Genomic DNA, 21,528 nt, shown 5'->3' with positions numbered 1-21,528 from the left:
GGCCAGCCTGCAGCTCACACCCACCCCCCACCCTCCCCAGGGCGGAGAGCAGGGTGCCGGCATCCTGAAGGTGTGAGCCTAGAGAGGGAGTGAGCCAGTGGGCAGCCCTTTGCAGGGGGAGCCCAGAGCAGCCCGCTCGCTCCCAGAAACCCAGAAAGCCACGCCGGCCTGACAGGAGAGGTAGGGGTGCACAGAGGAAGGAGGGGGCATCCTGCACCCATAGTGACCTATGAAGTCCACCTCGTTCAAGGGCAAGATGTTCGAATCTTAGGAGTGTTACTTAAAACACAGCCATCACCTTTGTTCCTTCTCGTCCCATCTGGGAAGAACATGAAACCCTTTTATCATCTTTAACTTGGGACAGATCAAATAACCTCTCCTCCTGTCATGTCTGGAAGTCGAGACGCGGGGCTGGCTGGAAAAGGTGTCGGGGAGAACCAGTGGCCACACTCTATCTCTGGGCAGCGGGATGTGGCTGAGAGTCCGGACCCATGGGAAATGAGAGGGGGCCCAGGTGGGAGCAGGAGGACCTTCTCTGGAGGTGCGTCGGGGTGTAGAGCAGAGCCCTGCGTTCCTCCCCGCAATCTCCCATTGCTCTGAGAGATTATCTTCCAGACCGGAGCCTTGCTGTCTTAGGTGAGGGCGCCCGCAAACAGTCAAACACAGCTGAGCGGATAGGCTCCAAGGCCCCCAAACCACATTCCGGCTCCTTCGGGAGTTTGTCTTCAACCGACACCTCCCGTGGAGGTTGCTCTGACTGTGCGAGCCAACGCGCCGGCTGCTTCCCAGCAGCATGGGTTTCTCACACTCCTGCCCTGGGCTGTGCCCCTGCCCACGCAGGGGAGGCATCCCGTCATCTTGGGGCCTCCCGTGCCTCCCCTGGGCTGTGCCATGGCTTCTCGAGGACGGCTGTGCCACGCCTGGGGTCCAGGGCCCCACCGGGCCAGGGCTCTGCAGGTATCCCAGCAGCAAGAGGCTCTGGCCATTCACGGGCCATCCTGCACATCTCAGAGGCCAATTTCGAGGACACTTTGTTCATTTAGAAGACAGCAAACAACCGAGCTGTTACATGAGTTCTTGTATGTGTCCATGATGTCTGTCAGAGGTGGTGTGGCCCCACAAAAAGAACCAGGCTGTAATACAGGGTGGGCCTCATTTGGGGTCCTGACTCCACCTCACGTTCCTCTCATTTGCTTTTGTGAAAGTTACCAAATCAGTCTGAGTTTAGGTGCTCGACTGCAATGGGGTTGGTGGAAAGATGTGCCCTGCAGGCTGGCCGAGGGTCCCTGGGCCCCGAGGGGACGCGCCCTCAGGCCTGGCTGAGGGTCCCTGGGCCCCGAGGGCAAGCGCCCTGCAGGCTGGCCGAGGGTTCCTGGGCCCCAAGGGTATGACCTCCGTCTGCTGGTTGAGGGTCCTTGGACCCCCGTGTAGGAAGCATCCCATGCAGGAGACTCTGGGGCTCATAGCTATCCCGTCCGTACTCTGGGGCCCTCCTCTGGGGTAGGACCGCCACATGCCTGTGTTTCAGATCAGGAAACCGACGTTGAGGGGCAGTGGCTTTCCTGGCCGCTGGGGGCTCCACGTCCGGGGCTGTCCCTGTGTGTCTCAGGGTCACAGGGTCAGAGAATATCGCTTTCACCACCTTTCGGGCACTTGTATGTCCTATCTGGGGTCAGACTCGTCTGCACGTGCAAGGCATCTGCCTCCCCGACCCAGTGCACAGGACTCAGGAAAACCCAGCCGTCTGCAGCACACAGACAGCTTTCTAGTCCACTGACTGCAGTGCTTGCTCCCCGCTACTTCCAAGCAGAACTGGCTTGGCATCCCAGGCTAGGGTTTACACGCCACCCACTGCCTCCGCGCACGCTCCCAGAGCCGCTGCGCCAGATGGAGATGCCGAGGCCTGGCGTGTCAGCACCCAGCTCGCTGACCTGAGAGGGCCTTCAGAGAGGCGATTAAGTTGGAACAAGAGCGTTAGAATGGGCCCTGACCTGGGCGGGCTCCCTCTGGCTCCGAAGCACCTCGTTGAATCCACCAGGAAGGAAGCTGCCCTCCACCCCTTGGCTCGGGCCTGGGTCGGCCGTCCAGAACAAAACAGAGCAGACCCGCTTCGCTCACCCCCGGCGCAGGGCACAGCTGCGACTCCTGCCTCACGTCCTTGGGTCACCCAGCCCACCCCGGACCCTCTCCGCTTGTCCCCGTGACCCCAGACTGTGGCGCTGAGACGTTGGCACTGGTCCAGATGCCATCTGGCCTACACGCTCAATGACTACACGCCTCCTAAGTGGCCCGCGGGGCTACTGCCGAGCACCAGGAGGACGGCCGAGGATGTCTGAGCACGCAGGCGGTGCGGGCTCTGTGCCGACGGCCACCCCGCACATCCACTCCTCGGGGGCCTATGTGCTCTGCGGCCGCTCTGCCACCGGGACAGGCTGGGAGCGCCACCGTCAGGTGGGTGCAGACGCAGCCCGGCACCAACCCGCCGTGCTCCCCCGAGGCCACGGCCCACAGGCTGACGTCCGGGGCCCGGGGTCCGACCACAGCGCTTTCAGAGTTGGGAATTTGCGTATTCTTTAAAAACCCTCACAGAGTCTATACAAAGTAAATGACTTTCAGTTTTACCAATTTTACAAAGAATGCTTCTTGCAGCTGGAGCCGTTGCAGAACACCCAGGCCCCACCTTGACTTGGGGGCCTGAGAGCGTGTAGGTTTGCCTGAGGCCAGTTGGACACAGACAGATGGACATAACTACCCGCCCCGTGTAACCAACTCGTGCCCGTCCAGCTTCGTCATTCTCCCAGGTCCCACCCGACCTTCCACCCCCATGTAGATGTGGGTCTTCGGGGCCTTGAACAAGCTTCCCTTTGAGTCCTGTCCATTCCCCATCATAGAACGCTGTCCCTCCCCCACCATACGAGGCTGTGCAGTGCCCAGCTGTATGGGCCGTCCCTGCCCCATGATGCCAGGCCATCCATCCTTCATCATGTGCGTGAGGGCATCCGGTCCCCGTTATGTGAGGGGCTCGAGACAGAAGGCTCACAGACGGACAGGGGTCCATTTCCCTCCCTGGGACACTGGCTGGGGCAGGCCGCCTGGGCGTCCCAGCAGGTGCTAGCCCAGGGCCACTCTCAGGGTCTCTCAACTGGTTCCTGAAGGGTTGCAGCCGGTTTTGAGTGATGCGTGTGGACCACCCCCTGGCACTGCTTTGGGTTTTGATTCCAGAGGTGGCACATGACTGACATGAGCCGCCAAAGGGCCCGGGTCAGAAGTCACACTCTCCATCCTCATTGTTACCAAATACATCAAGTCCAGTAAACATGGGGTCTGAAACAATAGGGCTTCAGACACTCCTTCCCCCGGGATGGGGGCCCTTGGCACCCACCCACCACCCCCCTCCTGGGTCAGAGAGCTTCCTGCACAGTCACCCCCCCCATATCGTGAACATCCCCCCCCCTCAACCGCTGGCCATGCCCCGACCTCGGTACGTCCCTCTGGCCTGGGGGGTCATGTCCTGGCACAGAGTGGCCAGTAGGGACCGGCCCGGGGGCCCTGCCTCCGCATCCAGGCAGGTGACTGGTCAAGAAGAGCAAACACTTGAGCTGGATTGAGGCTTCGTGCTGGTCTTTCTTTTATTCTCTTCCTTTCTTTTTGGGGGGGATTATTATTGAGGCAAACTTCACATAACATAAAATTAACCATTGTAAAGTGTTCAATTCAGTGGCATTTAGTGCAGTCACAATGTGCAACCTCCACCCAGCTAGTTCCAGAACATTCTCACCTGCCAGAAGGAAACCCTGTGCCCACTAATTCAGTGTCTCCCTGCAGAGAGTGGTGCTCAGAAGACTTCCACGGCTAAGCCAAGTTGTCTGTGCTTAGAAGTCTGTCCAGGGTCTGGGCCCGGCTCGCGCCCCCAGCGCTGCTGGTGGGGGTACCTGGCGGGTAGCCCAGGGTCGGAAGGGAGATTGGGGCCTGGAGGGAGGTCCACCACCCTAAAAGGACACATTGGAAGAGAACGAGGCATTACGGGCTCCAGAACAGGGTGCCCAGGGACGTGGGGGCTGCGGGGCCGCAGCGTGGAGCAGCAGAAGTGAGTTTGACAAGTGTGACTGAAGAAACACACAAACGAGGTCATCACGTAAGTGACAGAACAGAAAGAGATCCTGGTGTCACGATGCAGGTCGCAGCGCATGCGTCTGGTGGAGGAAGATTATCGTGAACGCCAATGACCATGGGGTCTGGTGGGACCCACCTCATGGGTCTCTGCCACGGCTGCAGATGTGGCCCCTCCCGCCGGGAGCCTCCTTCCAAGTGCACAAGTTGCTGCTGCAGCTGCGGTTTGCGGAGTCAGGGAACACATAAATAAATGGGTCAAGCAGACCCCAACCTGCTGGGCAGGATGAGTCCACACAGCATGACTTGGAAGGGGAACGCGGGTTCCTAGGAAATACGCCCCATGTGAAATTGGTGGCGTTAGCGGAAGCCGCTGGTGTGTGGACAGGTGCACCTGGATGGGGGATGCGCACGGCCCAGCTTGGGAAGATGCCCAAGGCCTGGGGACGGTTCAGCCAGGATCAGAGTGGGCAAGTGAGGCTTTTGCTGGTCTAAAATCTTGCTTCTTTTCAAAAGAACGAAAAGGGGGAAATGCCCGCCACTGTTAGATCTGGGTGGTGGGTACGGCATCTCTCCTGTATGTTTAAAACGTAACGTTGTTTTAAACAGAGTCCCTCCCGTGAGGTTTTAATGCCACCTTTAGGAATGCTGCAGTCACTGGCCTCCCCATGCAGTCCCAGCATGGGCCTCACGCCCAGCGCAGTCTGCTCGGCCTCTGCAGAGCTCCTGCTCAGCCCCGAGAAACCGCATGCTTGAGCCTTGATGTGGCCAAGAGAAGCATCGCCATGCCCACTCTGAAGTTGCAGGGCTGCCTGCTGTGCCCAGATGTTTTAAAAAACGGGCATGTTGAACAGTCCTAGGATGGTACCGCCCGCCAGCAGATGCCTGGGCAGAGCAGGGATCCGGGGAAGACTCCAAATTGCTGCCCTGACCCAGACTGGGAACCTGGAGCTCCTGTGGGGTTGGGCACCCGGCCGTGGCTGTGGGTGGTGTGGCGCTCCTTGGTGCTGAGTGGCTGCCTGGGACAGGCTCCCGCGGTGACGCCGGAGCGGTCTGTGTCTCTCCAGGAGCCGGGATGGTGGTGGACTGGGAGCAGGAGACCGGCCTCCTCATGAGCTCCGGGGACGTGCGGATCGTCCGGATCTGGGACACGGACCGTGAGATGAAAGTGCAGGTAACTGCAACACCCCGCCAGGCCCCCCAGCCCTGCTCCCCCCACCAAACAGGCCTTGTCAGAGAGAAGCAAGAGTCGGGGTCACACCAAGGAGGGAGTGTGCGGCCTCCACACTGTCGGAAGCTCATTACCTCCAGATGCCCATTTATCGTGACACTTTGACCCTGCATCGCACCGTGATTAAGCTGATGCTAACCCTAATTATTTCCCAAAACTTTTTTATCCATGTAAATTAGGGAATATCAGAAAGCAGCAGGGTGAAAACATCTTAAATTGGAATGCTGAATTATTTGACTGCATGCTTCTTAAAGCGTCTCTTATTTCCATTTTTAATCAACAGAGTGAGGAGGGAATTGGTTTTGACAGAGGCATCCTGGAAGGGGCAGTAGGGCTGCAGACAGCTCAGGACCTCGGAGATTTTGGGTGGTGGTGCTGGCTGTGGCTTGAGGTCCGGGAGCTCCCCGGCCCGGCCCTGGGCCTCCCGCCAAGCCCTCAGTCACACGGGTGCCCAGCAGAGGAGAGCGGGCTCTGGGTCGAACTAGAAGGGCTGGGGACAGGGAGCCGAAGTGAGGCCGGGGCACGGTTGTCCAAGCTGCCGCCCCCGGGCAGAAGTGACCTCCCTCTGCCCTGTGCTCAGGTCCTGCAATGGTACAGTCAGCTTCCGTCACACATCCTTTCTGGGGCCCGGGACTAGCCATTCCCTGCAGCCCTCCAGTGCAGCGTGGACACCCAGTGCTCGCAGCCCTTACTCGGGAGTCCGTGCCCCCAGAACTTGTCTTCAGCTCAGCCACCAGGGGCTTGTCTCCGGCCCCCTCCCACCTGCAAGTCCTCTGAGCAGGTGGGGAGTCCCAGAGGTGCAGCTGCGGCCCCTCATCTTGTTGCCTCTTACACGGATCGGATTCCATTAGTGTTGGATTTCTTCCCTGTGAACCCAATAGCAGCAAAGCCCTGACAAGGGGAAAGCACTTTCCCTCTTGTGGCCCCTTTGGTCTCCTGCTCTTTCCTGCCAGGCATTCGTCACCCCTGCCCTTCCACGGCATTTACGGCCGCCAGGACGAGCGGTGAGGCGGCGGCTTAGGGAGGCAGAACTCCCTAGACCCTTTCCCGAACTAATTAGGAGGATCCGTCCCTACCAAAATGTGCTTCGTCTTCCTTTTTAGGAAAGAGGGAGACACTGGAAAGTTTAATTGGCACCAAAAGCCGGTTCCCAGAGTTGTGTGCTGGCTGCGGCCCTAGGGACAGGGGACCAGCTCTCGGGCGGGTGTGGGCCTGACTCACTCGGGTCCCCTGCGGGTCCCTCGGGTTCCCTGGGCCTTCAAAGCCTTCCTTGGTGGAGAAGGCAGGGGTCCCGGGCCAGGGGTGATGGCGTGCCCGGCCGCTGTGGGGGGGCCTCACCACAGTCCCTGTGCCCGGCCCCAGGACATCCCCACGGGCGCTGACAGCTGTGTGACAAGCCTGTCCTGTGACTCCCACCGCTCCCTCATCGTGGCTGGCCTCGGGGACGGCTCCATCCGCGTCTACGACCGGAGGATGGCGCTCAGCGAATGGTAATCCACACCCTCCCCCCAGCACCAACACCCTCCAGACACAGGGAGCCTCCCAAAGCCCACTGGGCACCCCCCACCGAGGCCACATTCCCACGGCACGTGGAAGGGAAAGCCAGCAGGGCAGGGGGCTGGCAAAGTACTGCCCTCCCTGAGCTCCTTTTCCCTCCTGAGCATGCAGGACAGCCAAGGAGACGGTGTCGGGGAGTGCCCGCGTGGGCTTCACGCAGCGCTGAGCGACGTGCGTGTCATGGCTGTTCCAGGCTCTGGGGGGCAAGTCCTCGGCCAGGGGCCAGGTGGGGCCAGGCACTAGGGGGCAAGTGCTGTTACCTGTGGGCAGGTGAGGAGCTGAGGTCCAGCTGGTGGTCACTCACCTGAGCCCCATGGCTGGTAGATGACAGCACAGTCTCCCGGGGCCCCTGGAGCGATGTGCTTATTAACACCTGCCTTGTCCCGGAAAATCAAGCCTGGCCTTCAGGGGTGGGGGGGCAGGTGGGCAGGTATGTGACCGTGGGGCTGAAGGAACCCCGTGGGACGAGCCGCTGGACAGGCTGGTTGCTGCAGAGGCCCCGGTGCCGGGCCATGTCGGGTGGGGTCTCCCGGTACAGACCCGAGGCTAGACCGGCGCAGGTGGGCCCACACTCGCCCTGCGGGTTCTCTGCGGAAGGATCCGCACAGAGAATGGGCAGCACCCCCAGAAAGCCGCCACTGTGAGGGTGGGGAGTGGGGTTTCTTTCTGGGCTGGCGGAAATACCCTCACACGGCGGTGAGCACACTGAAACCCACTCACGACGCGCTCTGAAAGGGTGAGACGAATCTCCATCAAGCCGTCGTTTTAAAAAGCTACCCTGAGCAGGCAGTCAAGTCGCAGATCGGCTCCGAGAGAGCCGAGGGTCATGGGGCGGCCCTGAGGGTACCGCTGGGGTCTCTTCCTGGCACTGAGGGCAGTGACACTGGGCACCCATGCTCCCCAGTGGTGACTCGTGGCTTGCTGTGTGTGGCGTGGGTCTTCCGTGCCGGGGGTCTCCGCTTCAGCAGCTCCTCGGTTGGGGTCCTCATTCCTGACCCTCAGAGTCGTGGGATGGGAGCTGCACGGGGTGGAGCCCCGTCTGGGGGGCTCCCAGGGGCCCTGACCGCATCCCAACATCACGGCGAACAGTGCGTGGAGGCCGCTGACCCCCAGACAGAGCAGACCCTGACGGCTTTAAGTGAACGCTCAAAATGAAGTCACACCGTCGGCTTCTTAGTTCCTGCTCCCGGCCGTGTGCACCGGCGGCCAGCCTGCTGTCCCCTCCCCCGCAGCGGCCGGCCCTCTGGGCTCTGACCCCATCCTCCCCCCGCCCCCTGCAGCCGCGTCATGACCTACCGGGAGCACACAGCCTGGGTGGTGAAGGCCTACCTCCAGAAGCACCCTGAGGGCCACATCATGAGCGTGAGGTAATGAGCACGGAATATTTATGAGACATTTTGCTGTAAAAACATTATTTTCTCCTTGGTATTTAAACGGCCGGGAAAGGATAGCATTTCCGGGCTGTAATTAATCTCCGCTCTGGGACTGGCCAGAAAGGTCAGGGCCGGTGGGAGGGCAGGGACACATCAGACCTCCTGCTGGAGAGCCTCGCCCGAGGGCAGCAGGAGGCTGGCTCGGTGGCGGCCGGCAGGGTGTACACGGGAGGGGGGTGGGCATCTTCCGGCCCTTTGCTGTGGGATCACTGCATGGAGTAATGGTCTGCCCATAAATCCATTTCTGCTGCCCAGTAAATCCCGTGCTGAGAGCAGCGAATATTTATTTGCCCGTTAAAGGGACAGCAAAATGTAATTGACTGTCACAAAGCCACCATTTCTTCAAAGAGATGCTTTCTCCCTTATTTGTAGTATAAAAACAGAACACAGCTCTTAGAACGACACCCACTAGAGACCAAGGGCAGGAAAGGTGGCAGGAAAGGGGTGACATCGGGCCTCCTGGCCTCCCCGCCTCCCCTCCCTACCATCCTGTAACTACATCCCTGGCTGTACAAAATCTAATCTCCAGAACTGGAAATGAAACCAATAACTCACATCCTCCCCCTGTGTCTTTGCTTACTGCTGCTTCACTCCTTGGAGGCAGGGCCTTTTCTGGCTCTGGGGAGGAGTCCGGGGTGCTGGTCCTGGTTGCTGGGGCCAGTGGGGTGGGCGCCTGCCATGCCTCGGGGGCCTTACTGGGCACTCGGGCCAGCCGGCCTTGGCCTTGAGCGGCGCGTGTGCACGTGGGCTCCGGACTGCACGCGGCCGGCCCTGAGAGGCCGGCACGCCCCAGCCTCACCAGCAGTGACCCTTTCCCGGCAGTGTCAACGGGGACGTACGCTTCTTCGACCCTCGGATGCCAGAGTCTGTGAACGTCCTTCAGATCGTGAAGGGGCTCACGGCCCTTGACATCCACCCCCAGGCAAACCTGATCGCCTGGTAGGTGCCAACCCTAAGAGAAAGTGAGGGGCCTTTCCTGACCCGACCATCTCAGAGCACCCAGAGTCAGCCTCGGGTCTCCGTGTAAACAACAGGCGCTATCCCCCCATGGCCTGGGAAGGAGAGCTCTTTGGAGCCACGTAAATGTGGGGCCCCTTGTGCCTGGGTGATGGGCGGGCAGGTTAGCCCCGTGTCTGGGACGGTGCCCGTGTGAGAGGAAAGGGGGGCCACCTCTCCCTGTGGACGCACCTGCCGCCCCCCGGCACTCTTCCACCCCAGCGGGAAGGCTCACGCCAGACCTTCTATGTGCAGCGGCTCCATGAACCAGTTCACAGCCATCTACAGCGGGAACGGGGAGCTCATCAACCACATCAAGTACTATGACGGGTTTATGGGCCAGCGCGTCGGGGCCATCAGCTGCCTGGCCTTCCACCCGCACTGGGTCTGTGTCTCCCCACCCCTGGGGCGCAGGGGGGATGCAGGGGGACTCAGAGGGGTCGGGGGGGCTACAGCCAGGCCACCCTGGGCTTCTCCCTCCCTGTGTCCAAGAATGGCATGAAACAAGATCTTGTCAGGTCCTAGGGTCTCCAAGGGTCACGGCCCCCAAGCTACCTCCAAAAACAGCACCAGATTCCCCCATCAGGCAGGGAGTCGTGGGCTGCACAGACATGAGACAGCCCCCCTTTTCCTATCATCCCTGGCCGCTGCCCTGGTGCCGCCCCTAGAGAAGCCGTGCAGTGAAGAGGGTGCTGAGGTGTCCTCGTCCAGCCTGTGCTCCCCGGGGAGGGGCAGCCGTCCCTTACGGCCGCTCCACGAGTCTGTGGGCTACGCCAGAGGCCCCCATGCAGCACGGGGCTCTCAGCCCGGACACGTGGCACTGGGGTCCCAGACCATCCCTGCACGGAGCTGTGGTAGCCCCCGTGTCCCCGTGGCGGGCTGTGGGGCCTCTGCCGAGAGCCACAGCAGAGTGGGGATGAGGAAGCCGCAGGGCGCCCTCCCCACCCTCCTGCCTGCTCACCTGCCCTGCTCTCCTCTGCAGCCTCACCTGGCCGTGGGCAGCAACGACTACTACATCTCTGTGTACTCGGTGGAGAAGCGCGCCAGATAGCGGGCTCCCCTCCCCGCCAGGCCTCCATGTACATAGTGGATCCACCGCAACACCCTCAACACTGGTCCTGACCTGCTGCCGAGGGCTCCAGGAGGCCCCTCGCTGTCTGTCTGTCCGTCTGTGGTCGCTGTCACGCCCAGGAGCCCAGGGAAGGGGCCTCTGGTGGAGTCCTGCCGTGTGACAGCCCAAGGACAGTCGCAGACATCCCAGCACCCTTCCCGTCCTGTTTTGCTTCTGAGATTTTTAAAGGGGGAAACACACTCGTTCTATTTTGCGAGGGACCCGAGCATTGGCTCCACAAAAGCTCTGAGACAGAAGCCATCTCCCCAGGGCTCAGCCACCCTGGCGGACAGGGGAGCGCTAGGGCTCAGCGTGGGCCTCTGGGCCACTGCCTGGCCATGAGCCAGCCTGGGCTGCATCCCCCTGGCTGCAAGCTAGCCCAGGCCGTTTTCTGCGCACACGCTCCTGGGGGCATTTCCAGGCCGGGGGCGGGGGGAGTTCAAGAGACAGAGCCGGCACATGTGGAAGGAGACAGCCCAAGCCCCCTCGCCAACCGCCAGTCCTTGCCCACTAGGGGCCTTCGTGGCCAGAGGGTGCGAGGACTGGCAGCGCCCCTCCCCCACGCAGCCCACCTTCCCGGCGCAGGCCCCCCTCATCACAGACCCGCCAGCAGGAGGGGCCTGTGGCTTTGGGCAGGTGAGGCAGGTCCTTGGCCATTCCGCCACCACCTTGGGCCACAGGGCCCGTTTCTCTCAAGTGCTGCTGTTCCCAGGCAGGTGCAGTGACAGCCATGGGGCCTGTGGCCTCCCACACGTGAGCACACACTTGTGCGGCCCGCGGCCTCCTGGCCAGCACAGGCCTCACACACACGCACAGTGCAGGGGCGGCTGGAGCGCAGCGGGCGTCTGTGGGTCAGCGGTGGCCCGTTCTTGCCGCCACTCGCTGGCTCGGCAGAAGTTTGTGTCTTGCAGCGAGTAACGCAGGAGTTTCTTGGTGATTGCTTTGGCATGGGTCAGGGCGTCTGCATGTCTGCACACAGGTGTGCGTGTGTCTTCACGTGTACGTGCACGACCTCGGAGCCACGGGGACGGTGTAGCCCCAGGACGGACAGCAGAGAACGTGCTAAGCAATTACAAACAGCGCTTGTAAAACAAAACCACAATGATGATATTCTGAAAAGCATTTTTTCCATTTTCCTTGGGAATCAAGATTATTCAGATAGAGGAGTGAGCTGGCTTAACTAATTCTGCCACTACGAGGCCATAATAGTGGGAATGTGAGTCCCCTCGTGCTGCGGCCGGCGCTCTGCCTCCGCCAGGGCCGTGTCCCCGGGGACCGGGCAGCACCGGGCTCTGCGGCCGGGGGGACGCCCGTGCGCCCCGGGAGCCGGCTCCGGGACGGGGTCCGCACGGGCTCCCGGGCTGCCGACACCTGGCCCCTGTCCGCGCCCCGCAGCTGGCCCACCGGGTGGGTCGGGAGCAGCGGACTGCAGGCCGCGGAGCTGGGCCGTCTGTGCGGACACGGGACCGCGCACGCGGCGGCCGGCTAGGTCTTCCCGGGTCCGACGCGAAAATCCAATCATGGAGTTAACCGGGGCTTCACAGAGCACGCCCTGAAGGTTCGTTTATCTCTATTTATTTTACCAAATGAGAATTGCGGAGTGAAAGTGAGAGCAAACGGCAACTGTTCATGACAATAAACAAGTGCAGAGGTGGTCTGTCTGCAGCCTGGTAGCTTTTGGGGGCCCGGGGCGGGGGCGGGGTCGAGGGCGGGGCCTTTGTCTGATGGGGGCGGGGCTGGGGTGTGGTCGGGGCGGGGCTGGTGGGTGTGGCCGGGGCGGGACATTTGTGGGGCGGTTGGGGGCCGGGGTCGAGGGCGGGGCCTTTGATGGGGCGGGGCGGGGTGTGGTCGGGGGCGGGGCTGGTGGGTGTGGCCGGGGCGGGGCCTCTCGCAGAGGGCGTGGGCTGCCGCCCCGGTTCCTTCCGGAGCCTCCGGGGCCAAGTCCGCCTCCCCGCCCTCTCCGACCCCGGCCGGCCTACCCCATGATGACGCGGCCCACCCGGCGGCCCGAGGTTGCCTTCCACGTGGGCGTCACCCCCGCAAAGCCCCACCGCCCACCCGACGCTTTCCGGCCTGTGAAGACGCGAGTCGGCGGGCTGCAGCGCGAGTGGGTCATGCAGGGTCCCCGATCCTTCCATGGGGGTGGCTTCCTGGACGCCGCTTGCGGACAGGTTCTTGTCACCCCTGTGGCAGGAAGTGGGGGCCGGGAATTAAGTAACTCGCCCAAAGCCACGTCCATTGGGTGGTGGCACAACTGGGGTCGCGACTCGGACATCCTCACACTGAGGCCCCTTTGAGACCTTCACTCCACCAAGGGTGGGGCTGCTGCGTGGGGCAGGGGTGCACCCCAGGTCCGGTGAGTTATGCACACCAGCTCCAGGCGGGGGGCGATGGGGAGGTTTGGGCGCACCGGGGTGCAGCGAGAGGAGGCGCCGGGGCACTCAGGTCACGCGGCGGCCATCGCAAACAGGGGGCCACGTGGCTCCCAGGACGCAAGGTCACCATCGCTGCCCGCTGTGGGCCCCCCTGGGAGGGGCTGGCCGGCTTCCTGGAGAAATCACTGCCCAGTAAGCGCTGGTTGGTTCTGCCGGGGTGAGAGGTTCTGGGGGCCCCGTGTGGGTCCTTGTTCTGGAGGGAATGCTCACACCCCAGCAGCAGGGGCACCTGGGCGGCAGCGACGACAGGAGTGGGCTCAGGGGGCTCCGGACAGGGTCCTCGGGGGCCGCAGCAAGGGGCAGTTGGGAAAGAAGGCATCCAGGCCTTGGGAACAGCACTGAGGGTCCCCCAGATTGATGACACCCCTGTGCGAGCCCCTGTGGCTACTGCAGCAGACCCCCACGGCCGCAAACACTCCTGGGTTCCCCAGAGGCCCTGGGGGGCATTCCATTTTCCCGCCTTTCCCAGCTTCCAGGATCTGCCGCATCCCCGGCTCCAGGAGCTTCTCGGGTCACATGATTCTGACGCTCTCTGCCCCCTCTTCCGCTTTTAAGGACCCTGGGGGACAATCTCCCGACGTCACAGGCAGCCTCGGCCTGGCCTCAGGGCCACCTGCAACATCCCCTTAGCCCCTGTTCCCCAGAGTCACGGCCCCCAGGGTAGGACGCGGACATCCTTCAGGGGCTTTAGTCCGCCTACCACTCCCTCTGTCTGCAAGCCTCGGGTCAAAGACCCCCATCAAGCAAAGCCCCCAAATGCAGGGGACCCTCTGCCAAGAGGAGGTGGGTGGCGGCCGGAATGGGAAGGAAAGCGTCTGTCCTGCCCTCGGTGGGGGAAAGGGGTGGGGGGGCATCAGCCCCGGAGAGGCCGCGCGGGGCAGAGGCCGAACCCCGAGCGCAGCACCTGTTCCGCTCCGGTCGCAGGTGGGGAGGGCGGCCGTCGCCATGGAAACCTGGGGTTCTGAGCGCTGCAGCTCCTGACCGGGCGACGTTTGTTTTCTGCAAGAAATATACCCAGCCTTCCCGCGCCCGTGCTTCCGCAGAGAAAGTAATATTTTCCTGTCAACATCGGTTTTTCCGTCGCCAGGACTTGAGTGCAAACCCGATGCTCCTAAGAATGAAAGATGGATGCGCGGCGGGAGTTGGCCACGCGGGGGCGCCAGGGGCCCGCCAGGCGACTCGTTCCCCGCCCCCCCGCAACCCCAGGCCCAGGCCCGCTGCGCCGCGACGCCCCGGGGGAGGGGACGGCAGCCTCCTCGGGGAGTGGCGTCTCGTGGGGTCGTCCTGCTGGGCCACCTGGAGCTACCGCGCGGGGCAGCTGTGGCCCAAAGCTCTGTCCTGGGTCAGATTTCTGGGTAGCATCCCCTAGGCTGTCCTCATCTTCAGGGAGGTGCAGAGGCCCCTACAGCAGACCCGCGCTCACCGGGTGACCGCGGGGACACGGGGTGCATACGTGTGCGGGCACGCCTGCGTGCACTGGTCATTCAGTCTCAGGATGGAAGGCCCGGCAGAGAGTGTGGGAAGAGCTGGTTTGGGGATTAATTACTGGGCGGAGGGGCAGCCCGTCCCGCCTACGATTCCCAGCGAGCAGGGGGGCAGCCTCCATGGACCCATTCTTCTCCGAGTTTTTAACCAGGGGCTTGACCTCAGGGCTTTACTAGGAACTGGGGCCATCAGCTCCTTCTCCTGGAGGGGGCGGGAGACCCCTCGCCAGCCCTGCCCCCGCCTGGCGGGTGGCCCGGCCTCAGGGTTTAGGAGGGAGCTGCGGAGAGAGTTTCAGCGACTGTCTGTTGTCAGGCCCTCAGCTAACTGGTTTCCGGGCGGTACTTGCGGCCTTCTCTCAGTTTCTCTCAATTTCTCCTCCTCAGCAGCAGCAGCTAGAAGAGGAAATCAGGGCACCTGGGTGGCTTAGTCGGTTAAGCGACTGCCTTCGGCTCAGGTCATGATCCTGGAGTCCCGGGATCGAGTCCTGCATTGGGCTCCCTGCTCAGCGGGGAGTCTGCTTCTCCCTCTAACCCTCCCCTCTCTCGTGTACTCTCTCTCTCATTCTCGCTCTCTCAAATAAATAAATAAATCTTTAAAAAAAAAAAAAAGAAGAGGAAATCAATTACAGCCCCTTCATTCCACCTGGACGGACGGGGCCTTCACCCACTCGTGAGGGGTGGGCTTCATGTCTCCGAGACAGGACCAAGGGCGAGTGCTGTGCTCCCCACCCACCTGTCCAGCCGGAACATCCTGGGTTAGGGCAGCCCCCACGGCCCCCGCCTGCCAGGCCCCCACTGGAACGAAGCCACGGAGGGAGGCAGGGTCACCGCAGCCACCCACCTGTACCAGTGAGCAGACTGCTTGGCCACACGGCATGGCACATGGAGCGGGGCACAAGGGGTCAGGAGGCAGAGGCCCATCTCCATCTCTTCCCCCCCCCCACCCCAGCGCTGGGAGAGGCAGGGGGTGAGGAGGCTTCACCCAAGAGCCTCAGCCCAAGGGGCCTCCAGGGAGGACTGTCCAGCTGGTCAGCAGCACCAGACCTAACAGGACAGGCGGCCAAGGATGCAGGTGAACCAACCCAGGCGCTGCCCACTGTGTAGAAGGAGTTTCGAAAGAGGAGCATTAAGGGGGACAAGCCACCACCCCAGAATGGAGCACTGATCTGGGTGGGCAGCAGAGCCGGCCGGTGCTGTACCCCTCCACGTGGGAGTCAAGACTGGGGCCTCCCAGAGTGGACCCCGACCATGGTGGGAAGGGGCTGGGGGGAGACCAGTAGGAGCCAGGCCCAGAGCTTGTCCCCAGCACTGTGCCGTGGTCCTGCCCTGCAGGAGAGGGGTCCCGGGGACCATGACAGCCCACCCCCCAACACTCGCTCTGAGCCCGGCTTTCTCCTAACTGGAGGGCCCAGACCAAGCCCTTCCAGCGACCCAGCTGGCTCTGAGGGAGCCCCAGCCACGCACAGGACCCCGGGCTCCCCAGGGAAGGGGGGCGGAGGCTAGCAACAGCTACAGCCGAGGACAGAGCGGACACCATGTGCGGTTTTCTTTTTTGCTATGTACCAGAACTTTCTGGACTGGGGGAAAAGCAAATGGCGCCCCAACAAGGAGCAGCCCGAAAAGGAAATGAAGACGCCAATTCCATTTACAAAACGAGCAGAATACCTTGGAACAGATTTAACAAAGGAGGTGGAGACTTACACGCCGAGGACCACACACGTCGCGGAAGGCAGAGCTGGCCCCAGCACACAGGGGCACGAGGGCCCAGTGGACATCGGTGGCACACTCCACGGCGATCTCATCCTTACCAAAACCCCCATCACCTTTTTGCAGAAGTGGGAAGGCCAACCCTCAAAGGCATATGAAATTGCAAGGACCCCCAAAATAGCCAGAACAGTAATGAAAAACTTGGAGGATTTGTATTTCCGTGTTTCAAAACTTAACTACAAAGCTACGGTGATCCAAACGGCGGTGCTGGGGTGAGGGTGGGCGGCCCGGCCAGGAGAGCAGGATGGAGAGCCCGGGAATGGACACGAATCGGCCAGAATCCCGAAGACGGCACGTGGCTAGCGTGGCCGGGAGGTGGAGGGGGTCCTCATGCTCGGTGCAGCGGCGCTCAGCCTACCGTTAGCGCGTTCCTCGGTGGCTCCCCTCCGAGCCACTTACCCAGAGGAACGCACAGGCCATACAGCGCGCGCATGTTCTTGGCCGCGCTATTCACAGCTGAAGGTGGACACAACCCAGGCGTCCACTGACGGACGAATAAACAAAATGTGGTCTCACCACACAATGGAGTATTCCTCAGCTCTAAAAAGCAAGTACTGACATCTGCCACAACGTGGACGGACGTGGAAAGAGGACAGACACAGAAGGCCACATATTGTATACTTCTTCTTTTATGAAATATCCGGGGGTCGGCAAATCCACAGAAACGGAAAGACCAGTGGTTACTAGGGGCTGGGGGAGGCGGGTGGGGAGTGGTTACTTAAGGGGCATGGAGTGCTTTCCTGGGGTGATGAGAATGTTCTAGAACTACATAGAGGTAGTGGCTGCAGAATGTTGTGAAGGCACTAAATGCACTGAATTGTTCACTTTAAAATAGTGAGTTGTATGTGACGTGAATGTCACCTCAATAAAATGCCCAAAGAGAGGCCGGAGAGCGTGGCTCCGGAGCGGGGCTTTGGGCTGGTCTGGGTTTGAATCCGGACTGTGCTTGCGGGAAACGGAAACTCCCCTAGGTCTGCGCACGTCAAGAGGGAGGGCGGGGCTACAGGGACTCGTGGGGCTGATAAGCCTGGGACCTGGGGACACGAAGGACCTGGAGGCATCTCAGGGCCCTGCGACCGCTGGGGGCACGAAGCCGGCAGCCCTGGCACCAGGCCCTCGGATCACCGGCTCTAGAGGAAGCGGCATGGCGATCGGGCAGCCCAGTGGGGAGCCCTCCCACCGACAGCCGCGAGGCCAGCTTGGGAGGGGCCCTAAGACCCCCGGAGGGCAGCTAGGCGGCCTCTGAGCGCCGAGTTTGGGGGCGGGTCGTGGCAGGGCAGCTGCTACCCCGGCCGCGGAACAGAGCCCAGGCCAGCCACTAACCGCAAGCCTATCGGCGCCTCAGCTGTGAGGGTCAAGGTGCTGAGCGGCCACCGGCTACTGCTGGCTCCGAGCCCCCTCTGTGGGGCTGCCGTCAGCCGTCAGGACACGGCCCCCGGGCTTCTATGACCTGGTCTCAGACGTGCCGGGCATTCCCTGGGCACTCAGGCAGGCGCTGGCACCGTGTGGAGGGGACACCCAAGGGCGCTTCTGGCCCTGTTGGCCCTTGCAGCCCCTGCGGCGGCACAGCTGAGGGACAGCCCCGCCCAGCCCTCACCCCCCGCCCTGCAGGCCCCTTCTCTACTCCCCCACTCCCAGACGCCCTTCCTGGGCCTGAGACCACGGCACGTGGGTGCTGCCTGAGCAGAGCAGCTCGGCACCCAGCCCCTGGGGCCACCTCCCAGGCAGCAGCTGCTAGGCACAAGTCCGTCTGCTCCCCACGCCCCCGGCCAGGCCACCGTCACCCCCCACCCCTCCCCCACTGAGGCCAGGGGCTCAGAGTCCAGCTCCGCATCAGGCAGGAGACCAGTCCCTCTGTGCTGTTTCCCCGTGTCCCCTCACAGGGACTGGTGTAGACCGGTGTGTGTCTGCCGTGATTAGCCCCCAGCTGCTGGTCCGGGACGCCTCTCTCATGAGCACCTCCACCCCCCCCATCTGCTCTCACCAGGGCGGCCCCTTGTGGTCTCCAGGGCCATTTCCCACCACCACCCCGTCCCCCTCGGGGGAGCAGCTGAGCCACCTTTACGAATCCAGGTGAGATCAGCCCTTCCCCAGGTAAGGCCAGGAGGCTCCGACGAGCAGAGGATCAGAATCAGACGAGCCCGAGGCCCTGTCCCCGCTCCCACACTACCCCCTCACTGTCCCAGTGTCTGTGCTCCTGAGACCAGATGCCACACCCCCATCAGAACAGCCTGCCATCCCGAGACCCCATGCCTGATGCAAACCCACGGCAGCCGCCAGAGCAAGGCCTGCACGCGGTGGGCACCGAATGAGTGGACGGATAGATGGATGATTGAATGAGTACGCGAACCGGTGATGCGCGGACAGACGATGACATCCCCCCGGGGCGGGCGGACTGAGCACAGCGTCCCGGTCCAGGAAGCTCTCTATCCTTCCTGCGAGGACCCCCAGGGGTGTGAAGGGCCGCGTGCTGACGTGCTGGGGTGGGGGGCGCGGGGATGCTGGGTGCAGGTGCCCAGGACGGGGCCTCCGCGGGGAGCCGGCCACGTCCAGGCGTCGGCCGTGCCGCGTGGCCGCCAGGCTGTCCTGCAGCGCCACCGCGTGGCCGCGGCGGGGCTCGCCGCTGCCCGACCACAGCCCGGCACAGCCGCGCGAGGCTTCCAGGAAGGAAGTGGATGCCCCTGCGGCCCCGCATCTCTTCCTCTCTCAAGGCCCTAAAGGATGTGTCTCCACACTTGACCTGCTGCGGTTCGGTGTCTCCACTCCCGTCTCCAAACCTCTGCTGGGCCTCACTCCTGCAGCCCCTCCTGGCCCTCCCCCCTGCAGCCTGCACTGGGCCTCCCTCCGCAGCCTCTCCCCAGCCTCCCCCCTGCAGTTCCTCCTGGGCCTCCCCACTGCAGCCTCCCCTGGCCCTCCCCCTGCAGCCCCTCCTGGCCCTCCCCCCTACAACCTCTCCCCAGCCTCCCTGCCGTCCCTCCTGGCCCTCCCCCTGCAGTCCCTTTCGGGCCTCCTCCCTGCAGTCTCTCCTGGGCCTACCCCCTGCAGCCCCAAACTCTCAGAGCTGCCTCCCTTCCCCAGCCCTCCCAAGGATGTCTGCCCTGGGGGCTCCTACAGGCCACCCCCCCCCCGGGCTGCTCCAGTGTCCACTGTAGCGTCCACGCAATGGGTAGGGCCAACACCCCCACCTGTGTCTTCAACACATTTCCTGAGCTCACACCCAATCCCTGGAAATTTGCCCGGATTCTCCTGACTTCTTCGAGTGTTCTTTGGCTCGGCCACTGTTTCTGTCAGTGCCTCCTTAGTCTGACCCCCAGGACCCCTGAAAACTCAACACACCACATGGCCCCGGGTCCGAAGTGCACCTGTACCCCACCAGCCAGCCCCCAGCTCGGCCTCCTCCGGGGTGTCCTGGCCCGAGCCGGGGGTGAGCCGGACCCACAGCCCCCACGCAGGCCGGTCACGGGACAGCCGGCGTCGGGGATCCGGAGAAGGAAAATTCCCTCCGCTCAATGCACGTGAGCGGGAGCGCCCGCCTCCCGTGGGCCCCGCCCTCCCGTGTGCAGATTGGCTCAGCTGCGGGCATGACACCAGGCTCAGCCAATCAGCCTCCCTTCCCCCCCACGGCCACGGCCGATTGGCCCCGGAAGGGAAGCCAATCAGAGCTCTTGTCGGGGAGCCAGGACCGGAGGATGGAGAGCAGGTGGACAGAGAAGTCGCAGATGGCTTCCCGCACTGGTCCCACGCAGCCAGCTCCCCAGTTGTCTCAAGTGCAGCTTATGTCATCTGCACCAGAAGGCCCGGGGTCACTCCATGGGGGCCACCAGCACCCTACCAGGCCTCCAGCAGCCCTGTCGATGGTGGCCCCCCACAAGGGCCATGTTTTCATACCAACGTCCCCTGGGTCTGCGCGTCGTGGAGTGGCCACTCCCAACGCCACCTCCCCATTGACACCTTCCCCGGAAGCCACATCGCGATTCTGGGCTACTTTCCACCCACAGGAGGACTCTCCTGAGCCCCCCCCCCCCGCCACCACCCCCCCGCAGCCACAGGCCAGCTGGGGGGCTTTGGCAGGTGAGATGGTGCAGACACCCCGGGCTGGAGGCCGCGGTCACTGAGCACGCACTTCACGCAAGCCGCAGTCTCTGTGCCCCCCAAGATCCAGTGATGGGACCCTCCACCTTCATTCCTGCCACCCTGTCAGTGGTTTAGAAGTGCTGACTCTCTGTATTAAACACTTTGGGCTTGAAATGCCCAGAGAGGTGCCCCGAGCAAGGTGGGTGATGCAGTGCTTCGTATCACAGGTCATTCCAGGAGAGAGCTTCAAAGGCAGAAATCCACAATAGGTTACAGGAAGTGATGATCTCATTATTGCGTGCTGAGTCCTAACCCCTGGTTCCTCTGAATGTGATGTAATTTGGAAGTAGGGTCTCTACAGAGGTAATTAAGATAAAATGAGGTCACTGGGATGGGCCCTGATGCAATAAGACTGGTACCTTATGGAAAGGGAAAATCTGGACACAGACACGCACACAAGCGGGCAGGTGCAGATGCAAAGGCTGACCCTAACCCTAACCCTAACTCAGCGGCTGGGAGAGGCCCGGAGCAGGGGCCCCCTCAGAGCCTCAACAGGAACTCTCCCTGCCCACACCTCGACTTCCAGCCTCCAGACTGAGAGACAATGAGATTCTGTTGTTTCGGCCGCCCGGTCTGTGCCGATCTGTCACGGCAGCCCCAGCAGACTAACGCAGCCTGTGAAGAACAGAGGACGGGTGGCCGCCGCGAGCTATGTCAAGACACGTGTCTATGACTCACTGGCAGCAAGTGTTTCCTGAAAGCCCGGTTCTGGGAGCCTGAGAAGCAGCTGCAAAGCAGCGTTCTGGGGAAACGGTGGGGCGGGCTGGCGATTTCTGACTTCCCCGGAGAATATGACATTTTTAAGACGACAAGCTTTAAGTTCTCAGTTCCAGGGTAGAACCAGAAAATCGGAAAATCTGTTGGACTACTATGAAAGAAGATCTGGTTTCTTGTGGCAGGACCGTTGTACCTGGAAACCACTCCCCCAGCTTCATCCTGGGGCTGGCAGGATTCCCACAGACAGCGGGTTCTCCACCCTGCCAGGTCCAGATCGGAGTGCGGAGAGGAGTGAGGACGGAGACCCCGGGGTGGAAGGACCATGCCCCGCCCGCGGGGCTAAGCCCATAAAGCCTGGCCCGCCAGCACAGGGGACCCTCCTCCCTGAGACAGCCCCTCCCGTGGGGACCACACTGAGGCAGTCACTTGCCTCGGGGAGGCGATTCTCCTCCAGACCCCAGCCCAAGAATACCAAGATTTTGCTGACTCACAGCAGAGAGCCACAGCGGGCCCGCATGGGTGCTCTCTCCAGACACTCGGGGCCCCACCTCTT

At 62.4% G+C, this 21,528-nt stretch overlaps 1 protein-coding gene across 6 annotated transcripts in view; it reads left to right on the top strand.

Annotated features, from left to right (window-relative positions):
* Positions 1-21,528, top strand: part of RPTOR (regulatory associated protein of MTOR complex 1) — a 378,655-nt gene that overhangs the window by 311,914 nt on the left and 45,213 nt on the right. For 4 of the 6 annotated variants that reach the window (XM_081804304.1, XM_081804305.1, XM_081804302.1 and 1 more), the window contains 6 exons: positions 5,139-5,284; positions 6,704-6,831; positions 8,179-8,265; positions 9,154-9,270; positions 9,583-9,712; positions 10,310-12,092. In XM_081804304.1, coding sequence (XP_081660430.1) covers positions 5,139-5,284; positions 6,704-6,831; positions 8,179-8,265; positions 9,154-9,270; positions 9,583-9,712; positions 10,310-10,378 — 677 coding nt within the window. In that variant the 3' untranslated portion in view covers positions 10,379-12,092. Of the gene's footprint in view, positions 1-5,138; positions 5,285-6,703; positions 6,832-8,178; positions 8,266-9,153; positions 9,271-9,582; positions 9,713-10,309; positions 12,093-21,528 lie in introns of those variants that run through there. The other 2 variants (XR_014140335.1, XM_081804303.1) reach the window with 2 other exon arrangements.

The sequence above is a fragment of the Leptonychotes weddellii genome, chromosome 15, assembly GCF_054177405.1.
Source record: "Leptonychotes weddellii isolate Sample4059 chromosome 15, ASM5417740v2, whole genome shotgun sequence".
Lineage (NCBI taxonomy): Eukaryota > Metazoa > Chordata > Mammalia > Carnivora > Phocidae > Leptonychotes > Leptonychotes weddellii.
This window is presented reverse-complemented; position numbering and strand designations above follow the sequence as displayed.